At 36.4% G+C, this 22,289-nt stretch overlaps 2 protein-coding genes and 1 long non-coding RNA gene across 3 annotated transcripts; 1 reads left to right on the top strand and 2 right to left on the bottom strand.

Moving 5' to 3' along the window:
* Nucleotides 1-940: 940 nt before the first annotated feature.
* Nucleotides 941-12,633, bottom strand: LOC111326149 (uncharacterized). Its single transcript, XM_022930087.2, has 19 exons — nt 12,431-12,633; nt 10,831-11,522; nt 10,369-10,483; nt 9,860-9,984; nt 9,630-9,679; nt 8,638-8,698; nt 8,080-8,215; nt 7,497-7,685; nt 7,055-7,089; nt 6,789-6,864; nt 6,077-6,150; nt 4,054-4,147; nt 3,453-3,514; nt 3,224-3,350; nt 2,874-3,007; nt 2,591-2,644; nt 1,998-2,114; nt 1,681-1,803; nt 941-1,397 (listed from the first exon to the last, which is right to left on the bottom strand). The coding sequence occupies exons 2-19, from the start codon at nt 11,503-11,505 to the stop codon at nt 1,200-1,202; spliced, it is 2,445 nt and encodes an 814-aa protein (XP_022785822.2). The 5' UTR covers nt 11,506-11,522; nt 12,431-12,633; the 3' UTR covers nt 941-1,199.
* On the top strand, nt 3,346-7,031 carry LOC148718297 (uncharacterized). Its single transcript, XR_015994976.1, has 2 exons — nt 3,346-3,897; nt 5,936-7,031. It is a non-coding gene; the product is annotated as an uncharacterized LOC148718297 (long non-coding RNA).
* Nucleotides 12,634-13,812: 1,179 nt separating the features above from the next.
* LOC111326155 (inositol oxygenase) lies at nt 13,813-18,701 on the bottom strand. Its single transcript, XM_022930094.2, has 7 exons — nt 18,369-18,701; nt 16,918-17,112; nt 16,302-16,639; nt 16,079-16,146; nt 15,841-15,890; nt 15,089-15,201; nt 13,813-14,564 (listed from the first exon to the last, which is right to left on the bottom strand). The coding sequence occupies exons 1-7, from the start codon at nt 18,390-18,392 to the stop codon at nt 14,456-14,458; spliced, it is 897 nt and encodes a 298-aa protein (XP_022785829.1). The 5' UTR covers nt 18,393-18,701; the 3' UTR covers nt 13,813-14,455.
* Between the last annotated feature and the right edge of the window lie 3,588 nt (nt 18,702-22,289).

The raw sequence follows: 22,289 nt of genomic DNA, 5'->3' as shown, positions 1-22,289 counted from the left end.
ATTTACCATTTCAACTTTGTTGATATATCCAAATTATTCCGTTACCCCCACCGATGCAGCCCCAAACAGTTTCTTTAGAAACTATCAGCCTTTATTCAGTCCTTATAAGTACTCATTTAAATGCTTATTAACACTCAGATGTCTACATTTTTTTTATAGAAAAATTTGATGACACCTGTTTTTGTTTGCTTCTGCCCCCATATTTGTGCCCCTCAGAGGGACACAAAGATGGCATTTCCATACAAAGCCTTACAAATTTGAGTAAAACATGTCATTGAATATATGCTGCATGATAAATTGCACAAAGCTCAACTGTTGTGACCATGCTTGAACATTGACCTTCTTTTATCTCTTTGATTCTTGACTTTATTTGTTGAATGGTTTTGATGATGGTGTGACAGTGTAAACTGGCAATGTCTGCATTTACAAACTCAAATGGTATAAAAACTCAAATGGATCCCAATAGTTAAGGGATCATTGGAATGACACCAACACTATCCTTCAGTGAACCAGCACACTTTATCCTAAAATATATTAGTTTAAGTCAAACAACCCTTAGTTTGAAAATCTTAAAAAAAAAAAATCGTTAAAATTTCTTACAGCTTTCAGAGGCAAAACAGATTATAGCACAACTATTTAAATCAACTTTCGGAATCAGTGATCTGTCATGCTCCCTCTAAACCTTGATATCTTTGTAACAATGATAATTGCAGTGTAGAAATAAGGATATTTGTTGTCTAACGGAAATTTTGATTTAGTTCTGTACAAAATTTGGTGAATGATGCAATAGCACAAACATCCCAGCTCTACTCTATCAGGTGGGTGATTGGAGCTGTTTGTCCTACACTATAGACAACTACTCATCAAACCTTTAACTTCATTGTGTCTTAATGTTTGCCTTAAAACTGTTGTGTCTTACTGCAGAAAAGTGACGTCAATCCTTGGTTAAAACAGCCGACTGAACTTTAATAATCACTACCTAAACTACTGTTACACAATATATCACACACTCAATATGCATGCAACTTAGCTATATATGTTTACTCTCTGGGACCTCTCATGTCGTGCATCTTACACCTAGTGATGGTTCCTATTATCTAAATCCTAATTCATTAACACTATAACATTAATTAAACCCTAGTTCATTAACACTATAACAAAAACAAGACTACGAGAACAATGTAACTGTTACAGTTTGACTAGGATTCTTCCTCTTCATCGATTGGAGTTTTGCCTGCCTCCCAAAGATCTGGATCAAAGCTGTCATCAGCTGCAACAGAGGCACCTTGGGAAGTACTCAGCTGTCGCAGAACAAGTTTTTTGTAAACACCTTCACTAGCCAGCAAGTCCTTGTGGGTACCTCGTTCAACAATCTGACCTTTATCAATAACCAATACCTGTAGAAAAAGGTAATACTTTATCTACAATGGGAATGAAGATTACCTAACATGAACTACTTAGGTTCCAAACACATATTGGCATGGATTCTGAATACAAAAGAGCATTGAGGTGACAAAGTTAAACTGGAAGATTTCTTCAACCATGTGGGTGTCTTAATCTGACAAAGAGATCTAAAATTGTAAAACAATATCATACTTAAACAACTAAAATCAACAAAAGAAAGAAACATCTTCAAGTAGAGCTCAAACAACGACTTTCAAACTATTTAAAAAACCAAACCTGGTCAGCATTGCGCACAGTAGAGAGCCTATGTGCTATTACTAGAACTGTTCTATTCTTCATGGCCCGATCAATGGCTTCTTTCACAAAATGTTCACTTTCAGCATCCAATGCACTTGTCGCCTAAGGAAGATTGAAAACAGGAATCCACTACAGTTATTTCCCTTGGATTACATGTAACATATGCTTGCTTAACTTTTTACAAACAAAACAATTCCAGAACATAACAACCCAATGGTATTTACTCCTTTCTCCTCTTTATGAGGGAAAAATTGTCCATCGCTGAATTGAACGATCTTCCTTGAAGCAAGACATACCTCATCCAGAAGAAGAATATCAGGGTTCATCAGAAGAGCTCTTGCAATAGCTACACGTTGCTTTTGACCTCCAGACAACTTCACGCCTCGCTCACCAACCTGAGTCTGATATCCTTCCTGTGGTTTAATTCAATAATCCATTACTATAAGAATGATATGAGTTAAAAGCATCATCCATTGAGCTAACCGCCTCCTGGTTAGCTCAATGGATAGAGCGCTGGACTGATGTGCAGGAGGTCAAGGGTTCGAGCCCCACCTGAACCAACACTCAAGGTCTTAAAATAATTGAGAAGAATATGCTGCCTTTCTATAACATCTAGAAATGGTTTAGATATTCTAGTCTTCTCGGATAGGGACGAATAAATGGAGGTCCTGTCTCCTACAGGGTTAGGGGTAGGAGATGTTAATTTCCCACGCACGAGATTACTGTGTGATGGATGTCCTCCCCTGGGGTGGGATGGGTGGGTTGTTGTCTTGCATTTCATACCTGAGCCTCTGGCTCGGGCAATATGGGTAACCATGCCCCACGTTAAACTTTGATTACTATTATTGATAAATATTTTGATCAACTAAGTGCATGACTGGTATATTACCTCAAATTCTGTGATAAAAGCATGAGCATTAGCTTGCACTGCCACTTCCTCTATCTATGGACAGAGAGAGGAGAGTGAATAAAACTGATTCAGGCATGAAAGTAAAGAATTTACCAGCAAACAATTTCATTTTGCTGCATACACTGGAATGGTTTAATTTGAGTCATCCCATGCCCTGGGGTGAGCATGAGTCTCTGATAGAGGTATACAGAAGATGGTCAAGGCTGCCCACATAGTATTGCTTGGTATGAAACACAACTAAATAAATTGATGTTGTACTAACCTCTTCTTGAGTGGCGTCACGTCCATATGCAATGTTACCAGCTATAGTTGTGGCAAACAAAACTGGTTCTTGGCTAACAAGGGCAATCTTGCGTCTCATCCAAAACAAGTCCAGTTCACCCAAGTTTGTTCCTCCTATAACATGATAATGAAGAGGTTTGACTCCAACTTTTTGCCTCTCTCTCTCTCTTTTTCTTGAAAAAAATATACCAAACAAGCCCTTTGCCTTATACAAGCCCTAAGCCTCCAGAATTTTGGAGAGAGGACAATAACATGCAGACATGGCAGTTAATTTTGTTCATCACTAATGAGAGGCAGAAAGTCAGTCTAGGAACGGTATTTAACACCAACCTATTGTGATAATGCCTGACTTTGGATCATAAAACCTCTCAATTAGGCTTATCACTGTTGACTTTCCACCACCAGAGGGCCCAACAAGTGCCACAGTCTGACCAGGTCTTAGTTCAAATGACATCCCCTGACAAATGTGAAATCACACCATGTATTTACAATCAGTTTTTAACACACAGGCTCACTTCTAAGGAAATCTTATTTTTTCTCAAAATAGTGATGACTTTACCTTGAGAACATCAGTATCTGGTCTCGATGGATAAGCAAAGCAGACTTCTTGAAACTGGATTGCTTCCAGGGAAAAAAAAGTTTGACAAAAATTTCCAGTAACTATCATTTTAACTAGAAATTGCTTTGAAGAGAAGTCAGTTTTACAGCAATTTGCACCACAGCAAACCTTGGACCTAAGCTAAATAGTACCTTCAACTAAAAATGTATCAACTGACGTAATAGGAATAAACCATTCAGTGAGAACAATAAACAGAGATGGAAATATCAACAATATTTTTTGTAATTGACATTCTGTGGTTGACTCATTTGTCTCTTTTATCCTTTAGGGAAACCAGCACATGAAACAAGTCTTTAAACATTGGAAATCATACAGAAAAAACTCAATCCAAAATGGCACCTGGTGGGAAATTTAAAGATCATTATGGCTTGAATGTCCTTTCAAGGTTTGTGCTTTTTGTGTGTGTTTATTTCCAATTTATCTTCCGGACTATTGGTGACATTCAGGTCATTTTCATCACCAAGTGAGCATGCTATTCCTGCAAGACAGTTACGTCATGTTATTAATATAAGTAAACACTTGCCTTCCACTTAACACTTACTTTGATTAACGGAGTGAAGTTTCTGTCCTCCTTCCGCATTTATAGCTGGCAAGCGATCCATTAGCTGAAACATGCGTACTGATGCACCTACAGCCTGAATACAAGAAAACCAACAGGGATAGGAAATTACACGCTTACTGTCATTTCCCAAACAAAAGAAATAAAACAAAATGAAAATCTGTAATTTGCCATATAGAAATCTGTAAAAGGAAAATCCTAAACATGACTGAAATTCAAGAAAAACAAAAAGGTTGGGTCAGACATGATATTTCATGTGGAAACATGCTGCAACATTTTCCACATGAATTTTCATTTGGGAAAGTGACCTGTCGCATCCCTTTCAAATTATTCATCAACAACCATATGCTGCCTATTTTAGGATTGATTCCCATTTTTCAGCTTATTACATGTAATAAGGTGATAAGGTTTTCCACACTGGTTTGTTAATGACATAAAACAGCAACAAATGCCCATGCCAGCATTTACATGGTGTAATTACGTGATAAGGACAAAAAAAATGTATGTAGCAATAATACATGGTGTAATAAGGAAAAGATGGATGTGGTAGCAATACATGGTGTAGTAGGGTAACAAGGGGTAAAAATAAAGTTATTACAAAAAAAAAATTAACATGGCAGCAATACATGATATAATAAGGTAATAAAAAAAAATATTGTATGTTGCAGCAACATATGTTGTAACAAGGTAATAAGGAAAAAAATATTGTATGTGGCAGCAACACATGTTGTAACAAGGTAATAAGGAAAAAATATTGCTGCCACATTAATTTTTTTCTTTCTCCTTATTACTTTATTAAACCATGTGTTGCTGCCACATTAATTTTTTCTTTCTCCTTATTACCTTATTAAACCATGTGTTGCTGCCACATTAATTTTTTTTTTCTCCTTATTACCTTATATAATATTACTTTATTACACCATGTGTTGCTGCCTCATTCATTTTTTCTTTCCCCTTATTAGGCCATATATATATATATATATATATTTTAATTTAAACATATTTATTGGACAAAGTTTACCCTGAGAGTAAAAATACTCATCGACAGGGTTCACTTTGAAATACCATTGAATAATAAAAAAAAAAAGTAACAGAAAATAATCAATAGTCGAAGCTGTAGCAAAACAAACAATAGAACATTTAAGCAGAGCGAACAGATAGTAAATACACATTTAAGTACTTGGACAAAATCTCTTAGATTCAGATATAAATGACTGGACATGGAAAAATAAATCGTTATTTTGCTTCTGAGAAAGTAACTGTGAACCAGATAGAAAAACTGACACAATTTGTGCTTATTCAGTTTTTCTTTCCCATTAGTATCTTATTACTTTATTACACCTTGTATTCCTGTCACAAACAATTTTCACCTTATTGTTTTCATAACTATTTCCCTGCAAGACTAGCACAAATTAAGAAAGAATTCTTTATTACACTATTCACACGTAATAAGGAAAACAGAAAAAAGGTTTCCAATATATATCAACAATGTACACTGCTTCACCTTATATAAAGCACAGCCACAGGGCCTGCTAATATTTACAAATTGCATGTGCTCTTTATGGCTTAATGGTGCAACTCTTCTTTCATATAGACAATGCATTGAAAACACAGATTTTTCATTTCTCACTATTGCTAGTTGTTGTTATTATAATTTGGTTGGCAGCGTACACAAATCACACTTGTGGTGAACTGACCAATTCATTCTCCACACCTGTGGAGTTTTCAGCAGAGATTCTCATTTCACAGATTACAGTTTTGCACCTTACAGATTTCTATTTATTTACATATCATTAACTGATTTCTATTTCCCACATTTCAGATTTCTATTTTATATATGACTGAATTTTTTTTCTCATTACAGATACCCCTAGGACTGATCTTAATTGCAATTGCTGCATTAAGTACATTGTCTGAGTCTATGAAACATGATCAGTATACAAAGGGCAACAGAACTATGGACTAAGGGTGAAAATGGTTGAAATATGAACTTGTCAAGACCAACCTGCATAAAGTCTCCATACAAAGATGAGAGGAAGGCAAATGCCATGGCCACATTTAGAGTGTACAGCATAAATGCTTAGAAACAATCAAATGAATATTCATATTATTATTAATATTGACTAATGAGATAAATAACTTAAAATTTGAAACTTTTTTGTCAACCCTGAATTTCTTTGTTAATATTATTATAGAGTCTCCTGTAGCTCAGTGGTTAGAGTATCTGACTAGATCACGGAGGGTCATGGGTTCAAATCCCATCTGGAAACTTGATTTTCTCTTATATTAAAAATTGTTTATTTCATCTTTTCATGCTCACTCTGGGGGCTGGTTGGCTGCATGTGATGCTTTAATGTGACAGCGTGATGCTGTAAGTGAGCTTCTATGCGCTAGCTGATGTTTGGCTGTGTAGCCACGTGATGTGGTTCCAGTCAATACCCACTAATTGACCCTTGCTCACCATAGAGTCTCCTGTAGCTCAGTGGTTAGAGCATCCGACTAGATCACGGAGGGTCGTGGGTTCAAATCCCATCTGGAAACTCGATTTTTCTCTTATATTAAAAATTGTTTAATATTATTATTATTATTATTATTATTATTATTATTATTATTATTATTATTATTGCCAAATTTGTTTGATAACTTTCTTCTCTATTGTGAAGAGTGAGTACCAACAAAATCACTTCCTTGGAATTATTTTTTTTCAAATATTTTACCTGTTAAAATTCCAACATTAAGTTCACCATGATTGACTAGATTGCCACCATACCACAGGACCAACACAACAGCACCCTACAATATAAAATACAAACAGTAAACAGCAAATAACAATGTAGAACATATTAATGAATATCTACAATATTGAAAAACATTTCTCCTTGTTGGGGAATGTGTAAGAAAACTTGAAAAATATTATTATGCCTAAGATGTCAAAGGCATTAAAGAAGTTTGCAACAGCATTATTCTAGTACAAGTTACATACCTGACCAATAATACCAATGACACCTTGAAATAAACCTGCCATCAAGATAAGATAATGAATGTTAAAAAAATATCACTGACATTTATTCTCCTTGACATTCAAGGAAAATTGTTCTTACATAGAAGTGGAAAGGAGCAAAAACTTGGTATGGACCTATTAGGATTCCTGATTTTTACCCAGAATGGATAAGAAAAGCAATAATTTAATAAAAACCTACTTATTATAAACAACAATTTCTATCCTCAAAGTAGGTGTAAATATAAGAGGTTTAAGATGTTTCATTTCATTGCTTCTCTTTTCTCCATCAATAAACAACAACTTTTTGCCTTCTACTCACAATAATATTTATTCTTGACTAATAACCTTACAACAAAGGCTCTAGAGACTGAAGTGAATCATAACTAAGTTTGCCTCCTTGTGGAAGAAAAAAAACATCCTGTACCTGAAAATAGGGCAAGTTTTGCTCCAACTTTGTAACTCTTGTTAATATCTGTGCCATAGTTTCCCATGGCTTTACGCTCTTGAGAGAATGATCGCACAGTTCGTATGTTCCCAATTGATTCTTCTGCAGTAGCAGATGCTGCAGCTAACTCATCTTGAAATTTCTTTCGTAATCCTTGAACATAACTTCCTACATTACCAGGAAAGAATTGTAGAGCCACTTTCAACAATTTCCAAAAATAAGGAAACAAATTTTTCAAAGCTCTCCAGCTCCAGGACACCTAGAATTTTACTTACTTCAAAGTTTAAAGGGAGACAGATTAGATGGATCAGAGGAAATTATTCTGAGAACTGTACTGGAATGATGCAAAACTCGATCATTATTACCAAGGTTTTCTCCAATCAAAAGGGTTGTTTATTGTCTCACAAACTACCACAAAGTGACACCATGATTATTTTACTTTGAAAATGAACTTTGGTTGACCATCAACCTTTTCAAATGAACATTCCAATTACTTTTCAGAAAGTACTCACAGTTTTCCTTGGCAATAATAATTCAAAGTTGGATAATTCAGCTCACATACCGTACTGCTGGGCACCTATTCCCACAATAGGAACAACAGATATAAGAACTCCAGTCAACTTGGCACTCAGAGTGAACATAAAAACCAGAGAACCAACAATCTGGAATATGTACCGCAGTAACATGGAGACATTAACCTTCACAAAAAAAATGGACACAATCACTCAATGATTTCATTATCTTCATTGGTATAAACTTTACAAGGAAATATATCCATCGTTTTGTCTCATGCTGTCCATTTTTCCTATTAACAGACATGAATCATTCCACTCATAGATTACTACCTTCAGCTAGAAACTTAAAGTAAGAGGAAAAGTCCTTGGTAGAAATCTGATCTGATAAACAGTCAACTGTTGAGTGTTAAAATTCTGATCAAGAATTTACTGAAATAAATGTCCCTGGAGACCTTAATTCATTCTTTTAATTGGTTTGGAGAACTAAAGTTAATGAATGAATGAATCATAATAAAACAAAGGGTTTGTCTGAACATATATTTCATAAAAATTATTCATAAGCTACAAAATCATTTCAAGTAAACTAGTTACACACAGTCACTCACTGTTAAGGCATTTTGAATGACTTGAGTATCTGATGACAATCGGTTGATAAGTTCACCAGTCCTACAAGCGCATGGTTGGGAAAATGACTCTCCATTAATCAGTGCATTATCTTAATTTCTTTAGTAGAGTAGAGTAAACATCTTTATTTATACAGGATAGCCCCTTCAGTGTAGTAAACACTGGTATCAACAGGGGTCCTGTTACCCACCCATCCCACCCCCCCAGGGGAGGACATCCATCACACAGTAATCTCGTGCATGGGAAATTAATGTCCCCTGCCCCTATCCCTGCAGGAGACGGGACCTCCATTTATTCGGCCCTATCCGAGAAGACTAGAATATCTAACCATTTCTTGATGTTATAGAAAGGTAGCATATTCTTCTCAATTATTTCAAGACCCAGAGTGTTGGTCTGGCTGGGGCTCCAACCCTCGACCTCCCGCACAACAGTCCAGTGCTCTATCCATTGAGCTAACTGGAGTGTTTAATTGAATTCACTTACACTGTAACTTCTGTTATTAACATAATTGATTTTCATTTATTTACTGTTCCAAATAAATGAAGGATGGGCAATCAATCAGTCCCTTAATTTAGGAGGCAAGGAGTTAATCAGTGATCTTGTCAATGATTATTTTTTACCTAAAGGGGGTAAGTTTCTAATTTAAAGAAACTATGGTGCTATATTAAAGGCAGGGGGGTATACAACATAATTTAGTCATATCAGTTGAGTTGATCAAGTAAATTGGCCACTGTAAAGAGTTACTGCAATGGAACTCTCAAGTGTTTGCCCTTTGTTAGAAGGACAAAGGACAAACACTTGAAACAACTTTAAAAACTATCTACAGTGGCCAATTTACATTACCAACTCAGCTGATAAAACGAAGTTATTTTTTTCAGACTAGTTTTGAGAATTTAGTAGCACACTCACAACAGTACCTAACCCTAACCTCTGTTTATTTAATTATTTACTAGAAATCTAACATTTCTCTCACCGGTTATTGTCAAAAAATGCCACCTCTTGATGCAAGATAGAATTAAACAGCTGAATATAAAGAGTAATATAAGAATTTTAGGTTAAAAAGGATGATAAAATATAGGCATTTTGATACCTATGTGCAAAGTGGTTGACATAGATAGAAAAGTTAAAATCCAACCAACTTTAGATTGGTTAATCATTCAGCAGTTGTGTGATGTTCTCAGTTGTTAGAAGAAATACTCTTGCCTGCTTTCTTATCCGAGCCACTAGCCGCTGACCAGCGAGAGTGAAGAGCCAAGCTCTTACCAAAGCAGCTAATGCACCTCCAAGGTAGACAAGGGCAAGGATTACAATGGTCTCATTCAAATGCTCTGTGATGAAAAAGAAATTCATCATCTGTGATGAAAAGGAATTCATCCCATTGACAAGCCTGCTATAACATTGTTATGCTCCCAGCCACAAGGCTCCTTCACTGAGTAACCTCCCAGTAACCTCCCAGTAACCTCAGAGTAACAAATGCAGCTATCTAAACTTTAGGATTGCAACTGTTTTGTTTGTCAGCTTATTTTGTTTCCCATCTAACTGGTACCAACCCTCCTTATTCCCTCTCCCTAGAGACAAATTACCTCATGCTGCATGAACGTAGAAAAATCTTCAATAATCTCCTATTCTGAACAAGTTTTATAACAGTTTTCCTCAAATGTAAACTGCATTATTCATCAAATATTCAATTACCAAGGTCACCATTTACTTACTCATGCCTTTCTCCGTTGCTGCCTGAATCACTTTACCAAAAAAGAAAGGAGCTGCAATCTGTGCCCCACTGGATGCCAACAGAGCCAGAGATGCCATTAATAGTAAGAGAAGCTCCTACACATCATCAATTGAATTTTATTTTGGAGAGCAAAAAGGGATTAAGCTTGTAAAAATGAAAATTTCCAACATCATACTTTTTATTACCTTCAATATTACAAAAAAAAATTCCGATGAACAACTTGCATTCATATCCTCTTGTTTTTTTACTTCCCTTTCAATATATTTAATTGGGTTAGAATTGATGATAATCTTACTCAACAAGACTAGTTTCATCACCTTATTACTACCAAAGACAGTAACTTGAACATGTTACACAAAGTCAATGATCAATTTCTTTAAAGGACCTGCAAAATATGTTTCTTAGATGAATACATTAAATGTAATGTTTAAAAAACACTTACTGGTTTGGCCAGAGTCATCAACCTTCCTAAATTGACCTTTGGCTTCCTTTTCGCTTCAGTATCGTTAGGAGTGTGAAGAATTCGCATCAGTTTCAGTCGTCTCATAGCAACAAAACTACTAAGTGCAAACACAGTTTCCAAGAAGGAAAATGCAACAGAACTTATGACCAAGGCAAAGTAAGTTGCGTGGAGTTTGTGCTTTTCCTGTGATTCCTCTTTATAAATAAGAACACCTTTAGTTACACTGTAAGCAAGTGACCCAAGACTCAAAATTATTGCAAGAAAATGGCACCAGCATTTCCTTAATGCAAGTCTTCTCTCATAGGGATAATCAATCTGCTTCGTAGAAAAATTTTCTAACCAGTGATAAGAAAAGAAGAGAATGCTGCACTTCACAAATGCTATTGCTGCTAAGTCAAACACAGAGTCTTTAATCTTGAAATGCATCACATTTTTCTCTAAGTAACCACTGTCTCCACCACAAAGCCAGAGTGCAACAGAGGACACCAAGTCAGTAAATAACAAAACCTGAACCAGGATTGTAAAACGACATGTTGGTAATGTGTAATATCCAGTCTTCACGACACTTTCTTCTCCATCAGATTGGGTCACATGTTGACCAGTGGACTCCTGTATATGTGCATGATGTTTACTTCCAGAATTTCTATGCTCCATCTTGATATAACATCTGACTTTATATAAGAAAACAGAAATAAAATGGAAAAGACCCTGATAAATTGAATATTATTTAAAGTACTAAAGAGCATGACAGCTGAGTGAAAGTATGACATTACAGCTAAGTGAATGGATAGTGGTAAGATCTCCAAAAATCTACAACAAAAGGCACCAATCGTTCCCACACTTGATACAGTTTGAAAATTAATAATGCAAAAACTGCTCAGGATAATGTTTACAACAGGTAATTCTAGTCAACGTAGCAATAAATATTATATCTGACAGTTCATCCATTTATCAGTTTCCGATTGGCTAATAATTGATCAGTATTATGCAGGGAAAGGAAACTATTACCGTGCTACAATGTACATCAGCTATCTGTTCATCATTACCTAAGAAAATTTCTTTTTCCTTAATCCAGAATAGAACTAAGTCCCTATTTACAAGTTATGAGCTGAACTTGGACCTGGATGGGGTTCTAGATCGATAAGTTACGTAAGAAATAGCTAAATATGTACATAACAAAAGTACCAAGCAAGTCATAATGTTAAGACAGTATAGTATGTTTTAAAGATAACGTCCAGGTCTGCGTCTGAAGAACTCGATAACTATTGAAGGTTTGGCTTAAGATAAAATTATGGAAGGTAAGTTACCAGTGTACCCTTGACAAATATTGAAGCATAATCAAGTGCATAATGCATCTACCAAGCTACTCGCCCATTGAGCAAACAGCTTATCTTTTAAAAGACCACGCATTCGGATAAATACTGTAACATCGATCAGTATATTGGAAAGCAAAACTTTCTTTCGTACATGCATAGCAGTTACAGTGCAAGGACCAACAAAGCCGGGTGGAAATCATACATACTACAAACAATTGTAGTTCATGCTCACTAAGTCCAGTAACACATGCAAAGTCACTTACTTGTAAAACGCACGAAACAAAACTTGCTCCTGGCACAGCACAACAGTCTTAGCTTGCCAAACGCTGCACTAAGTTTTCCCGATGTCAGCAAATTTTGGAATTGTTGGCTTATTCATGTAAAAGTGACGTCTACTGTATCTGAAAATCTGCTGAATAATCAATAAAAGTGGAACGGTAACCGTGCATAAATTAATGCAAACAATCATAGCACAAGTGCATCGCCTTGATGAGAGGGGAATGGAGACGAAGCGCCAAACACTTTCTTTTACCTGTTCCCTCGCGCCTCGTAGCTTCTTTGGTACCAAAATAAGTTAGTCCATCATCAAGATTATCGTTTTTAAATCATCTACAGAAATAACAACAAGCAATATCTGCAATTGTATTTCTGCATATATTTATCTGTTAACCTGATCTAAGGCTGGTGGTACGACTAAGTCGTAATTTGAGTATAAATTTATTATAAGTTGTCATACTATGGTAGCCTTGGAACCACGACGGCGACAACAACGAGAACGTGGCAAAAAAAAAAAAAAAAAATCAAACAAAAAACAAACAAAAAGATCTATGGGGTGGAACAATGGCTCAACAAGTGCTTTTTGAAACTTGAACCTTTCTTAGCCGTCCTGAAAATCAACAACGCTAAATCACCAAATATTTGTGTAGTGAACGGAAACCCCGTCCGCAAATTAAATTAAATTTTCCATACTCAACGCTGACTAAAAATACAAATTAATTTTCTAAACGACATCTTTATCGGTGTTTTCGTCCTGACTGCTCGACATCCCTAATATTTCAACTTGACTCAGAGAAAAGTTCTCAATTCAATACAGAGTGCAAGGATGGCAGGTTAAAAACAATATAAGCATTCATATCACTGCAAATTTGGGAATATCATTCCCCAAGTGGAGATTGGTGTCAAATGTTAACATAAAACGTGGAGAGAAAAATTGGTTCAGCTTACTCCTCTAAATCCTTGAACTTAGCAAAAATTTACTATTTGTACCTGTAGATTTTTGCTTAACACTTGAAATATTCCCTGGGAAATCTTAAAGGGTTTAAAGTTAAAGGAAGTAATTTAGGTATGGTCATAGTGTCTCCAGTTAACTTATATTAAGCTTAAGTGTATTGACACTAGAATAAAGTTTAATATTAATTATTAAATATTATCAGTGATGGATCTAGGGCACGTGGGCCCAGGCTCCCCCCTAATTTTGGGTAAAAAAATAAATAAACATTGGAGGGAAGAAAGCCAGCAGGTGAACACACACAAACAAAAATGCCTCACCCCCCCCCCTCCCCCCACCCTTGGCTCAAGGTCTGTATCTGCCACTGACTATTCTCACTTTTACAGTCACTGTTAAAACAATGTAAGACACTGAAACTTAATTTTTCTAAACAGAAATTCTTTATTGAAAAAAAGCCTACATCTTTACAAGGTTTACAAAAATGAAAAATGGTGCAAAAGGGGCTACATGAAAAAAAAAAAAGGGTTCAGAAGACCACAGAACTGTCATTATACCGAACTTCAAAAGCCTCTAAACTGTACTTCTACCTCTGATACATGAGATTATCTAAACTATAATCACACACACATGCACACACACACACACACACACACACACACACACACACACACACACACACACACACACACACACACACATTCACTTACTCCTGCAAAAATTGAAAAAAGCCTGGAGCAACAAAGTATAAAAATATCTTAAACATATACAATATGTTGCTCTGTCCACAAGTCATTACTCATTGATTTAACAATTACTGCCTGATTTTTAATGACTTTCCAGATTATTGTGCAAGTCTTTTTTCTATGGTTGAAAATTCTCCTTCTTTAAGCCTTATTATTGTAGGACTACCCAGACAAATTAATTTTAGTTGATATTTCTGGTACACACTTGACAGACCTATTTATTTTGAGATTTCAAGAAAATCGTTAATTATTTAAATAACGCATTGCTTTTAAAATTACAGCTTTTAGCTGACTATTGTGTATCAGGCATGTCCTATTCACCAGGAAAGCTGCCCTGGGCAGTATTTGGCTATCAATTCCTCATAGTATGGCGTTACAGCCTCCACATCTGGTACAGCATCAGACTTTGAGTACAGGTCAAATTTGCTACAAAATAATGTGAAACAACAAAGTTAGTCGGAAATGCAAATTCTGTTGAATCCAAATATATTGAACCCCTATATCATGAAGAACTTAATATTGCAGCTTGGAAATGTGTATTCTACTGAAGCTAAATATAATGAGCCCCTAGCTTGTGAAAAACTTATTGCAAGTGAGACATACTCTTACAGTTAATGTTCACACAAAAAGAGAAATGGGAAATTTGAGTGAATAACTACATTATTAACCCATGGGTGATAACTGAACTTTCACCCTTCATAGAACATGTGCCTGTTGATTGATGCCTAAAAGACAGCTCTTGCAGGGTGGCATAATGAGAACAAAATGCTATCCTGAAAAGTGCGCTCTATTCGTCATTGGGATGAATAAGGACAAAGTTCTTCTAGTGCCTTGAGCTGTCACATAAATGTTGGGCTGGACTGGGCTGGACTGTATACTAAGTGACAGGAAATAAAAGCATCTGTGGTTTAAAAACACTAACAATCACCATCAAACTGATCAATACTCACTTGAATTCTTTCACCCATTTTAACATTTCCCTATCTTCCTCATTACAAAGGTAATTATAATCTCCATTGCAATGCCAAGGATAGAATGAATGATACCTTATCATATACAGTCCCTGCAAAGAACATGTGTATACAGTAGTATCAAGCTATTTATAAATTACGACATTTTCCTTACTGTGCAACTTTCAAAAAGGACAAAAATTAAAAACATAATAATTATGGTGTATTCAAAGCATCCCCATTCAATAAAAAAGGCTTTTCACCAATAAACATTTAACAAATCTAAAATGATAATATCTACTTATAAGTACATGTAAATATAATATTAATAATTTAGAAATAGACTTAATAACAATTTTTAACTCTTATTTTGGGACAAATCAGCAACAAAATTTCCCCTAAATTCTTAACTTTTGTAAAATGCCTTGGTGCTATACAGATTATTGTAACTGAATTTATCTGCCTTGTGTTGGAGTCACATGATTTGTTTGGTACATCATCTTTGTCACAAGGTTGTCATAAACCAACCTTTTTACCTTCAAGATCTTAAAGTAAACTCTCTTTTCTGTCTGTCATACATTTTATATAATTTCAGCCTGAGATTTTGTAGGGTGAACATGTTTTGTGCCTGTGAGTGAGAGGATTAAGATGAACATGTGAAAATCATAGGAAAATCATCCTATTTTTTTTGGGGGGGGGTTTCATGAAGAAGCAATCATTGAGTGTCCTGCTGCATTTGTTTACCCTCTAACCTCTTTAGGAAGCTTGCAGTTGTTTCCAGTTAAGACCTGGTACATGTACTCTACAAAGGATAAAAAATCAACACGGTGAGGAGCTGCTCATACCTTAGGCATGATTTTGTTATTTGTACCACTTGAGTAATAGACTGAGGTAGAAACCTTGGTCAACTGTTACCCTTGACTGGCCTAAAATCAGTGTCTGCTAATCTCAGAGTGAAAAAAAATAATAATAATAATAGAGAATCCATACCATCATGTCCCCAAGACATTGTGATGTTGTCCAGACCACAGTTTGGTTCATAAATACCATATTTTGAGCTGAAAAATATGCAACCACCATAAAATGAACAGTAGATAAGTGAAAAGACAAAGGATATATACATCTAAAGAAAATATTACTAAGCATTATGTATTGTCTTGGTCACTAAAATGCATGATATGAGCCATTTCACGAGACTGTATATCTTACATACCTATACTCTGCAACTTTTGTATCTGGATTGTTTGTGAATGTCTCAGGGAAGACTATGTTTTCTGAAAATTTGCAGCCAAGAGGAAAAGTATCTCCAACAACACAGTACTGAGGCTCTCCCCATAAGGCCATAACTTTTCCCAGGTCATGTAGAAGGCCAATCAAGTGAAACCAGTCCTTGTCTGGATGGGCAACACGGATACGCTCTGCAGTTTGAAAGGCATGTACTGAATTGGGTAAGTCTGTGTCTGGGTCACTTTCATCCACCAAAGCATCCAACATGTGCACAGCTTCCATGATTGTCATTTTAAACTTGTCTAGACAACACCAACTCTCTTTCTAAAATGAAAAGAATATTCATCTATAACTCTCTGATTGGAACTATAACCATGCTTCCATTGATACTGTGGCACGTTTCATAGGCAGAAAACCAACAGATAGTCAGTGTCTCTATCTTTAGAAAGGAAGGAGTGCCTAAGCAAGCCAGCAATAATTGTTTCAAACTTGTACAAAGTGCTTCAAGCCCCTATGCTGTAATCTGAACAGTGCTAGCAACATATCCTAAAGGCAAAATAATTACAATTAAGACATTACAATTATTTGGAAAAATAAATAACCTTTTCCTTGACAAAATCCATGGTTTGATTTTCATGCATCATTCTGTATGTCAAATGAACTTTGTCAGTTTGAAGGTTGACATCATAATTGCGAAAATCTTTCACTGTCTTATCAGTCCTGGATATGATGAACTCATTATATTCACTGTACTCCTCTTCAGGTCTATAGATCTGTGAAGGATCCAATAGTACCACCTAAAAAGGGACATTGGATATTACACGTATCCAATGGGACATAGTCAATTAGTTAATTTACAAGGGTGTGCATTAATGTTATCAGGTACACTCTTTTTAATATAAGAACTGAGGCTGAAAGTTCTTATTTTTTCATGATTTAAGCCTGAAAATACTCTTAACAGGTTCTTAAAGTTGTATGGTAATTAATCATTTAGGATGTGACCAGACTAAGTTTGACTTCAAATTGAGTTGTTCTTCTGTTAAATTTGAAACATTTCTCCAGGTACTTCTGTTGATTATCCTGTTAGACTACAGTTTTACATTTTGTTTACCTTCCCTCATTTTTCTCAAATGACTTTTAGACATGGTAGTTCTTAAAATCTCCGCCTGAACGTTCTCATAAAAAAGGTTCTTATAAAAAAAGAGAGAGTGTATATCAAAGGGTTTGGGAAGGAAAGTCTTCAGCAAACATTAAGTTGCAACAGCAATGAAAAATGTTGCAAATTATAACAACCCTCGTAAATTAATTTTGAGACAGGCACAGAATCCTCTAATAGACTTTTGTGTCTGAATTATTCCTTGAGGATATAAAATTTAGTCTTGGGCAGTAAATGGCTCGAACTCTCTGGTTAAATATGTTCCTCTGTTGTCCGATCACTCGGGAACGATGACACGACACAATCAACTTTTTCCTCGGATTATTCTCAACCCGCCAAATGTTTCTCGTTTAACCTCAGTTTATGAAACCTTTATTTTTCACCCGATACAATCCAGTTCACACAATGGCTTGACATGTTGACAAGTTGACCTTGACAAGTTCCGTTTGGACACCACTCTCCTCTCGATGTACAAATCTCTCTCTCTCTCTCTCTCTCTCTCTCTTCTTTTTCGTTTGTAGGCGGTGTAACGTTCTTGTAACAAACATCAACAAAGGGAAAGGGGGACATGTTTCAAGAATTATGGCAACGATTAGTTGGGATTAAAAACAGAGATGAAGTCAGTAATATCAGGCCCGTTAGTTGTAAAGCTATGAAGTTTGATGGGTAGCTGCCTACTTTCTTGCGCTACAGCAAATGGTTACTTTCTCTCGAGTGTTGAGAAATTATTGCCAAATTGATTGTCCACTATGTAGACGGTGATGGGCTGCAAATAACGCCACAAAGTGGCCTCCGACCGGCATGCTAATACAAGGATTGAACACAACGAATTCAAACGATCGAGAGATAGGAGGAAAAAAAAAAGAAATTGTACAATTTTAAAAGTCTGTTACTTACGGATTCTGCTGGTTTTGGACGCATATTCTTCGCTGGTTAATATCTCTATACCAACAATCGATCGATCTCTTTTAATGACGCACTTTCTATAATAACTTATGACAATGCCCCCTTCTTTTTCTGCGTTACTTCTATTTTATTGGATATTGTGATAATACCGGTGAAACCGGTTCTGCACTTTGGTTTCTTTGCAAAGCAACACGAAGTGAATTCCCCTTAAAACACAGATTATCCAAGCAATGTATTCCGGGACTGATAGCTATTTTGAAGTTCAGGTAATCAAGGAATGGATGTCAGGCCAAGTCGCTGTTCTTAACACGCGTTCGCGGGGTGTAATGCAATCCTTATTAGATCGCGTGACATCGCAAACCCGATTTTCTTACCGGTTTTCGCACATTGTGACTGCTGCAGTCATAGGCGGGCCAAGCTCACTACTAGAAAAGCGGACGTGACTCTTACGGTGAGTGTTGCACAACGTTTTATATTTATAAAGGTTTGTATGAGATGTTATCAGTTTGCCTTAAAAGAGAGAAAAAATGTCTTGTTTCGAAATAAAATGGACTTACGTTATTGCCTTGTTGTTTTCTTTGTCGATTACCAGCGTCTCAGGCCATTTTGAAGCGTTTTCGGCGAGTTAGCGCTATTTTGGTGTTCAACTGCTAAAATTTATTTTACCCTAGAGACGCTGGTAATCAACAAAGAAAACAACTAGGCAATAACGTAAGTCCATTTTATTTCAAAACAAGACATTTTTTTCTCTCTTTTAAGGCAAACCGATAACATCCCGTACAAATCTTTATAACAATAAAATGTTGCGTAACACTGTAAGAGTCACGTCCGCTTTTCTAGTAGCGAGCTTGGGCTGCCTGTGCTGAAGTGCGTTTTACATCATTCCTTTCACGGGGGAGGAGAGAGTGTGGCTTTTTTTTTTTATCTTATCACCCGCGCGTTCATTAACAGTACCCCTTTGTTGTTTCTGGGCGTTCCCACTCAGACATAAGCGACATAACAGCGTTATGTTCATGCTTATGATTATGATTATGATCATTATGTCGCTAGTGGGAACTTAGGCTAGGAACTAGGCTTAACCGTTTCCATCGTCCGGCTCTTCTGGGATGAATAAAGGCTGATAGTTTCTAAAGAAACTGATTGGGGCTGCGTCGGTGGGGGTAACAAAGTTGAAATGGTAAATTGGCCACCTTTACGATTATAAAAACTGACGTTTCGAGGGTTAGCCCTTCGCCATTCGCTCCGACGAAGGGCTAACGCTCGAAACGTCAGCTTTTATAATCGTAACGGTGGCCAATTTACCATTTCAACTTTGTTGATATATTCAAATTATTTCTTCTGGGATGAGTCACTTTTACCGGGCTCAATGAGCCTAAAAAATCCCCTCGGCAGACTAGTTTCGTCATTAACTTTTTTACGAAAAGAATAAAATTTAATGAGACTGTCGCCAACCCAGTAAGCATCTTCATCCCGATGTTCTTTCAGTAGTGAATCACACTGCTCACTTAAGCAAAAACAGCCGCGGTGTAGACATACAGATACCTATTGCATCTAAATGTTCAAATTTAGGATCTCAATTTAAGGTTACGCTGTGGAGTTGTCATATGCGGATAGACCCTGAAATTCTTTATCCTTCCTCTCTCAATCTTCCTTATTTATGTTATTTTTTTTTCTTTGACCTGTTTGATTTGTAACATGAAGATGTTTCATGCTACAATTCTTGTCCAAGAGTCTTTTCGTCTAAAGTCTTAGGTCCATTCGTCCAATATCAAGTCTTTTCGTCAAAGTTACAACATTATTTTAAATGATAGTTGTTTCGTTTAGTAAATAGGCGTTGCCTTTGATGGCAGATATATTTTAATTAACATAACTCGTGATTGACATTAATTCCTTACAATGATTTATAAGTGTTAGCTTGTCGTGTTTTAAACCAGTTTTTTCATAAGAATCAGTAAGAGAGAGAAGTCGGTTTTTATATCTGTTCGCTTACCTGAATCCGCTAACCTGAAGTGAGAAACCTGTTTTTACGACCCGCCACAGAAGTAAGTTTCCAATCATGTTTTTCTTGAATTTTGCTACGAGGCTAAGACTTAATTTGTGTTTACTGATTTCCAATTACAAATGTATTTTTCTTAGATCAAATAATTACTAAAGCTTGGAATATTATACGGTTTGTGGCAGTCATTAAGCGGAAAGGCGAGCTGCAGCACGAAACAGTAGTCCAACATGATAAAGAAATAAAACTAGGCCAAAAAATAACCCCAAATAAGCATTTTCTCTGTGTATCTCTTGGTGGTTTGCAGCCAATCTCTAGAGACACAGGTAATAATGGTGAAAGGAACAAATGCTGGTGGACGAACAAAAGGAGCCAATGAGATATCTATTGTTTACGTCCACCAACATGACGGCAATGACGTAACATGCAAACTACCTGAAATCACGACGTTTAATTTGTAAACGAAGATTGGTAACTAAAGCTATCGGAACCAAAATGGCAACGGCTCGCACTAACAAGTTCTTTATATAGCCTTATCTAACCTTATAAAAGTTATTAATTTGCTTCGAGAAAAGACTTGACAATTAGACGAATATACGATGAAAAAACTTTTGGACAAAAAGACCGTAATTCAATTAACTCCAGAAGTCAGGGTCAACCTCCATGTAAAAACCTGACGAGGTTTTCTTTGTTTGATGAGGTATTGTTTTGCTCTACGCTATTGTTTATGTTTTGTTGTCTTTGTTTTACGTCACTCGTGAGCTTCACAGGTTTTTACACCGATGATGAGCCAGAAATCAGACTGAAAAGCAAAGTGAATGGAACTAGCTCCCTCAGGACCACTATTTTCCTCGGATCCTGAGTACAGCTCGCATCGCAGACAGTTGTAACTGCGATACAGACCATATATACAGACTTTACGGTATAACGGGGATATTGTGGCATGTGCGGCTGCAATGCAGGCTGCCTGACATGAGTACAGCGTGTCGAACTGAGAGGCACTCCTCCAAATTAATATCCCACTTAGCTGGGATAAGCCTGCCGGTTAGCTCAATGGATAGAGCGCTGGACTGTTGTGCGGGAGGTCGAGGGTTCGAGCCCCGGCCGGACCAACACTCAGGGTCTTCAAATAATTGAGAAGAATTTGCTGCCTTTCCATAACATCAAGAAATGGTTAGATATTCTAGTCTTCTCGGATGGGGACGAACAAATGGAGGTCCCGTCTCCTGCAGGGTTGGGGTAGGAGACGTTAATTTCCCACACACGAGATTACTGTAGTAGTAGTAGTAGAATCTTTATTTATACACGATAAGAATTAAAGCTAAAAAGCTTGTGGCGTCGTGTACTTAACAAAATAGTATCTAGCCAACTTATGATTATACTAAGACACATTTCAAACTAAATAAGAAACTATAATACAATAAAACATTCAATTTCCTCTCAACTTAAAAATACTTGTAATCAGTTAATCTATTCCTAGCCGTTGAACCTGATAAACTAGTAAAAGTAAAGCTTGTGAAGTGATTGTTTCTCCTGAGTAGCCTCCTGAGATTCTTAAGGGCGAAACTACCTACATTTTTGACATGATGGTTAACATAGTTCCATAGCACCGAACCTCTATATGCTAAAGAGTCCTTTAACAATCTAGTGTTGAATCTAGGTGTGGTTATTGCTTCTTGGTCTCTTAGTGAATAGCTACATTCCCGTCTTATGAATATGCTATTAATTAGAGACTGAGGTAGTGAGACTTTACTTGCTCTATAAAAGAGGTTAACTATTTGAAATTTGTATTCTAAATTGGTCGTATCCTATCCTGAAACGTCGAGAGCTACATTAGATTCCGTATCTTTGGATAAGTTGTAGACAATTTTTGCTGCTCTACAGTGAAGTTTCTCGATTGAGTAGAGAAGATCCGA

This window comes from Stylophora pistillata, chromosome 13 (genome assembly GCF_964205215.1).
Source record: "Stylophora pistillata chromosome 13, jaStyPist1.2, whole genome shotgun sequence".
Classification (NCBI taxonomy): Eukaryota; Metazoa; Cnidaria; class Anthozoa; order Scleractinia; family Pocilloporidae; genus Stylophora; species Stylophora pistillata.
Note: the sequence above shows the minus strand (reverse complement) of the source record. Positions and strands in the feature narration are given on the sequence as shown.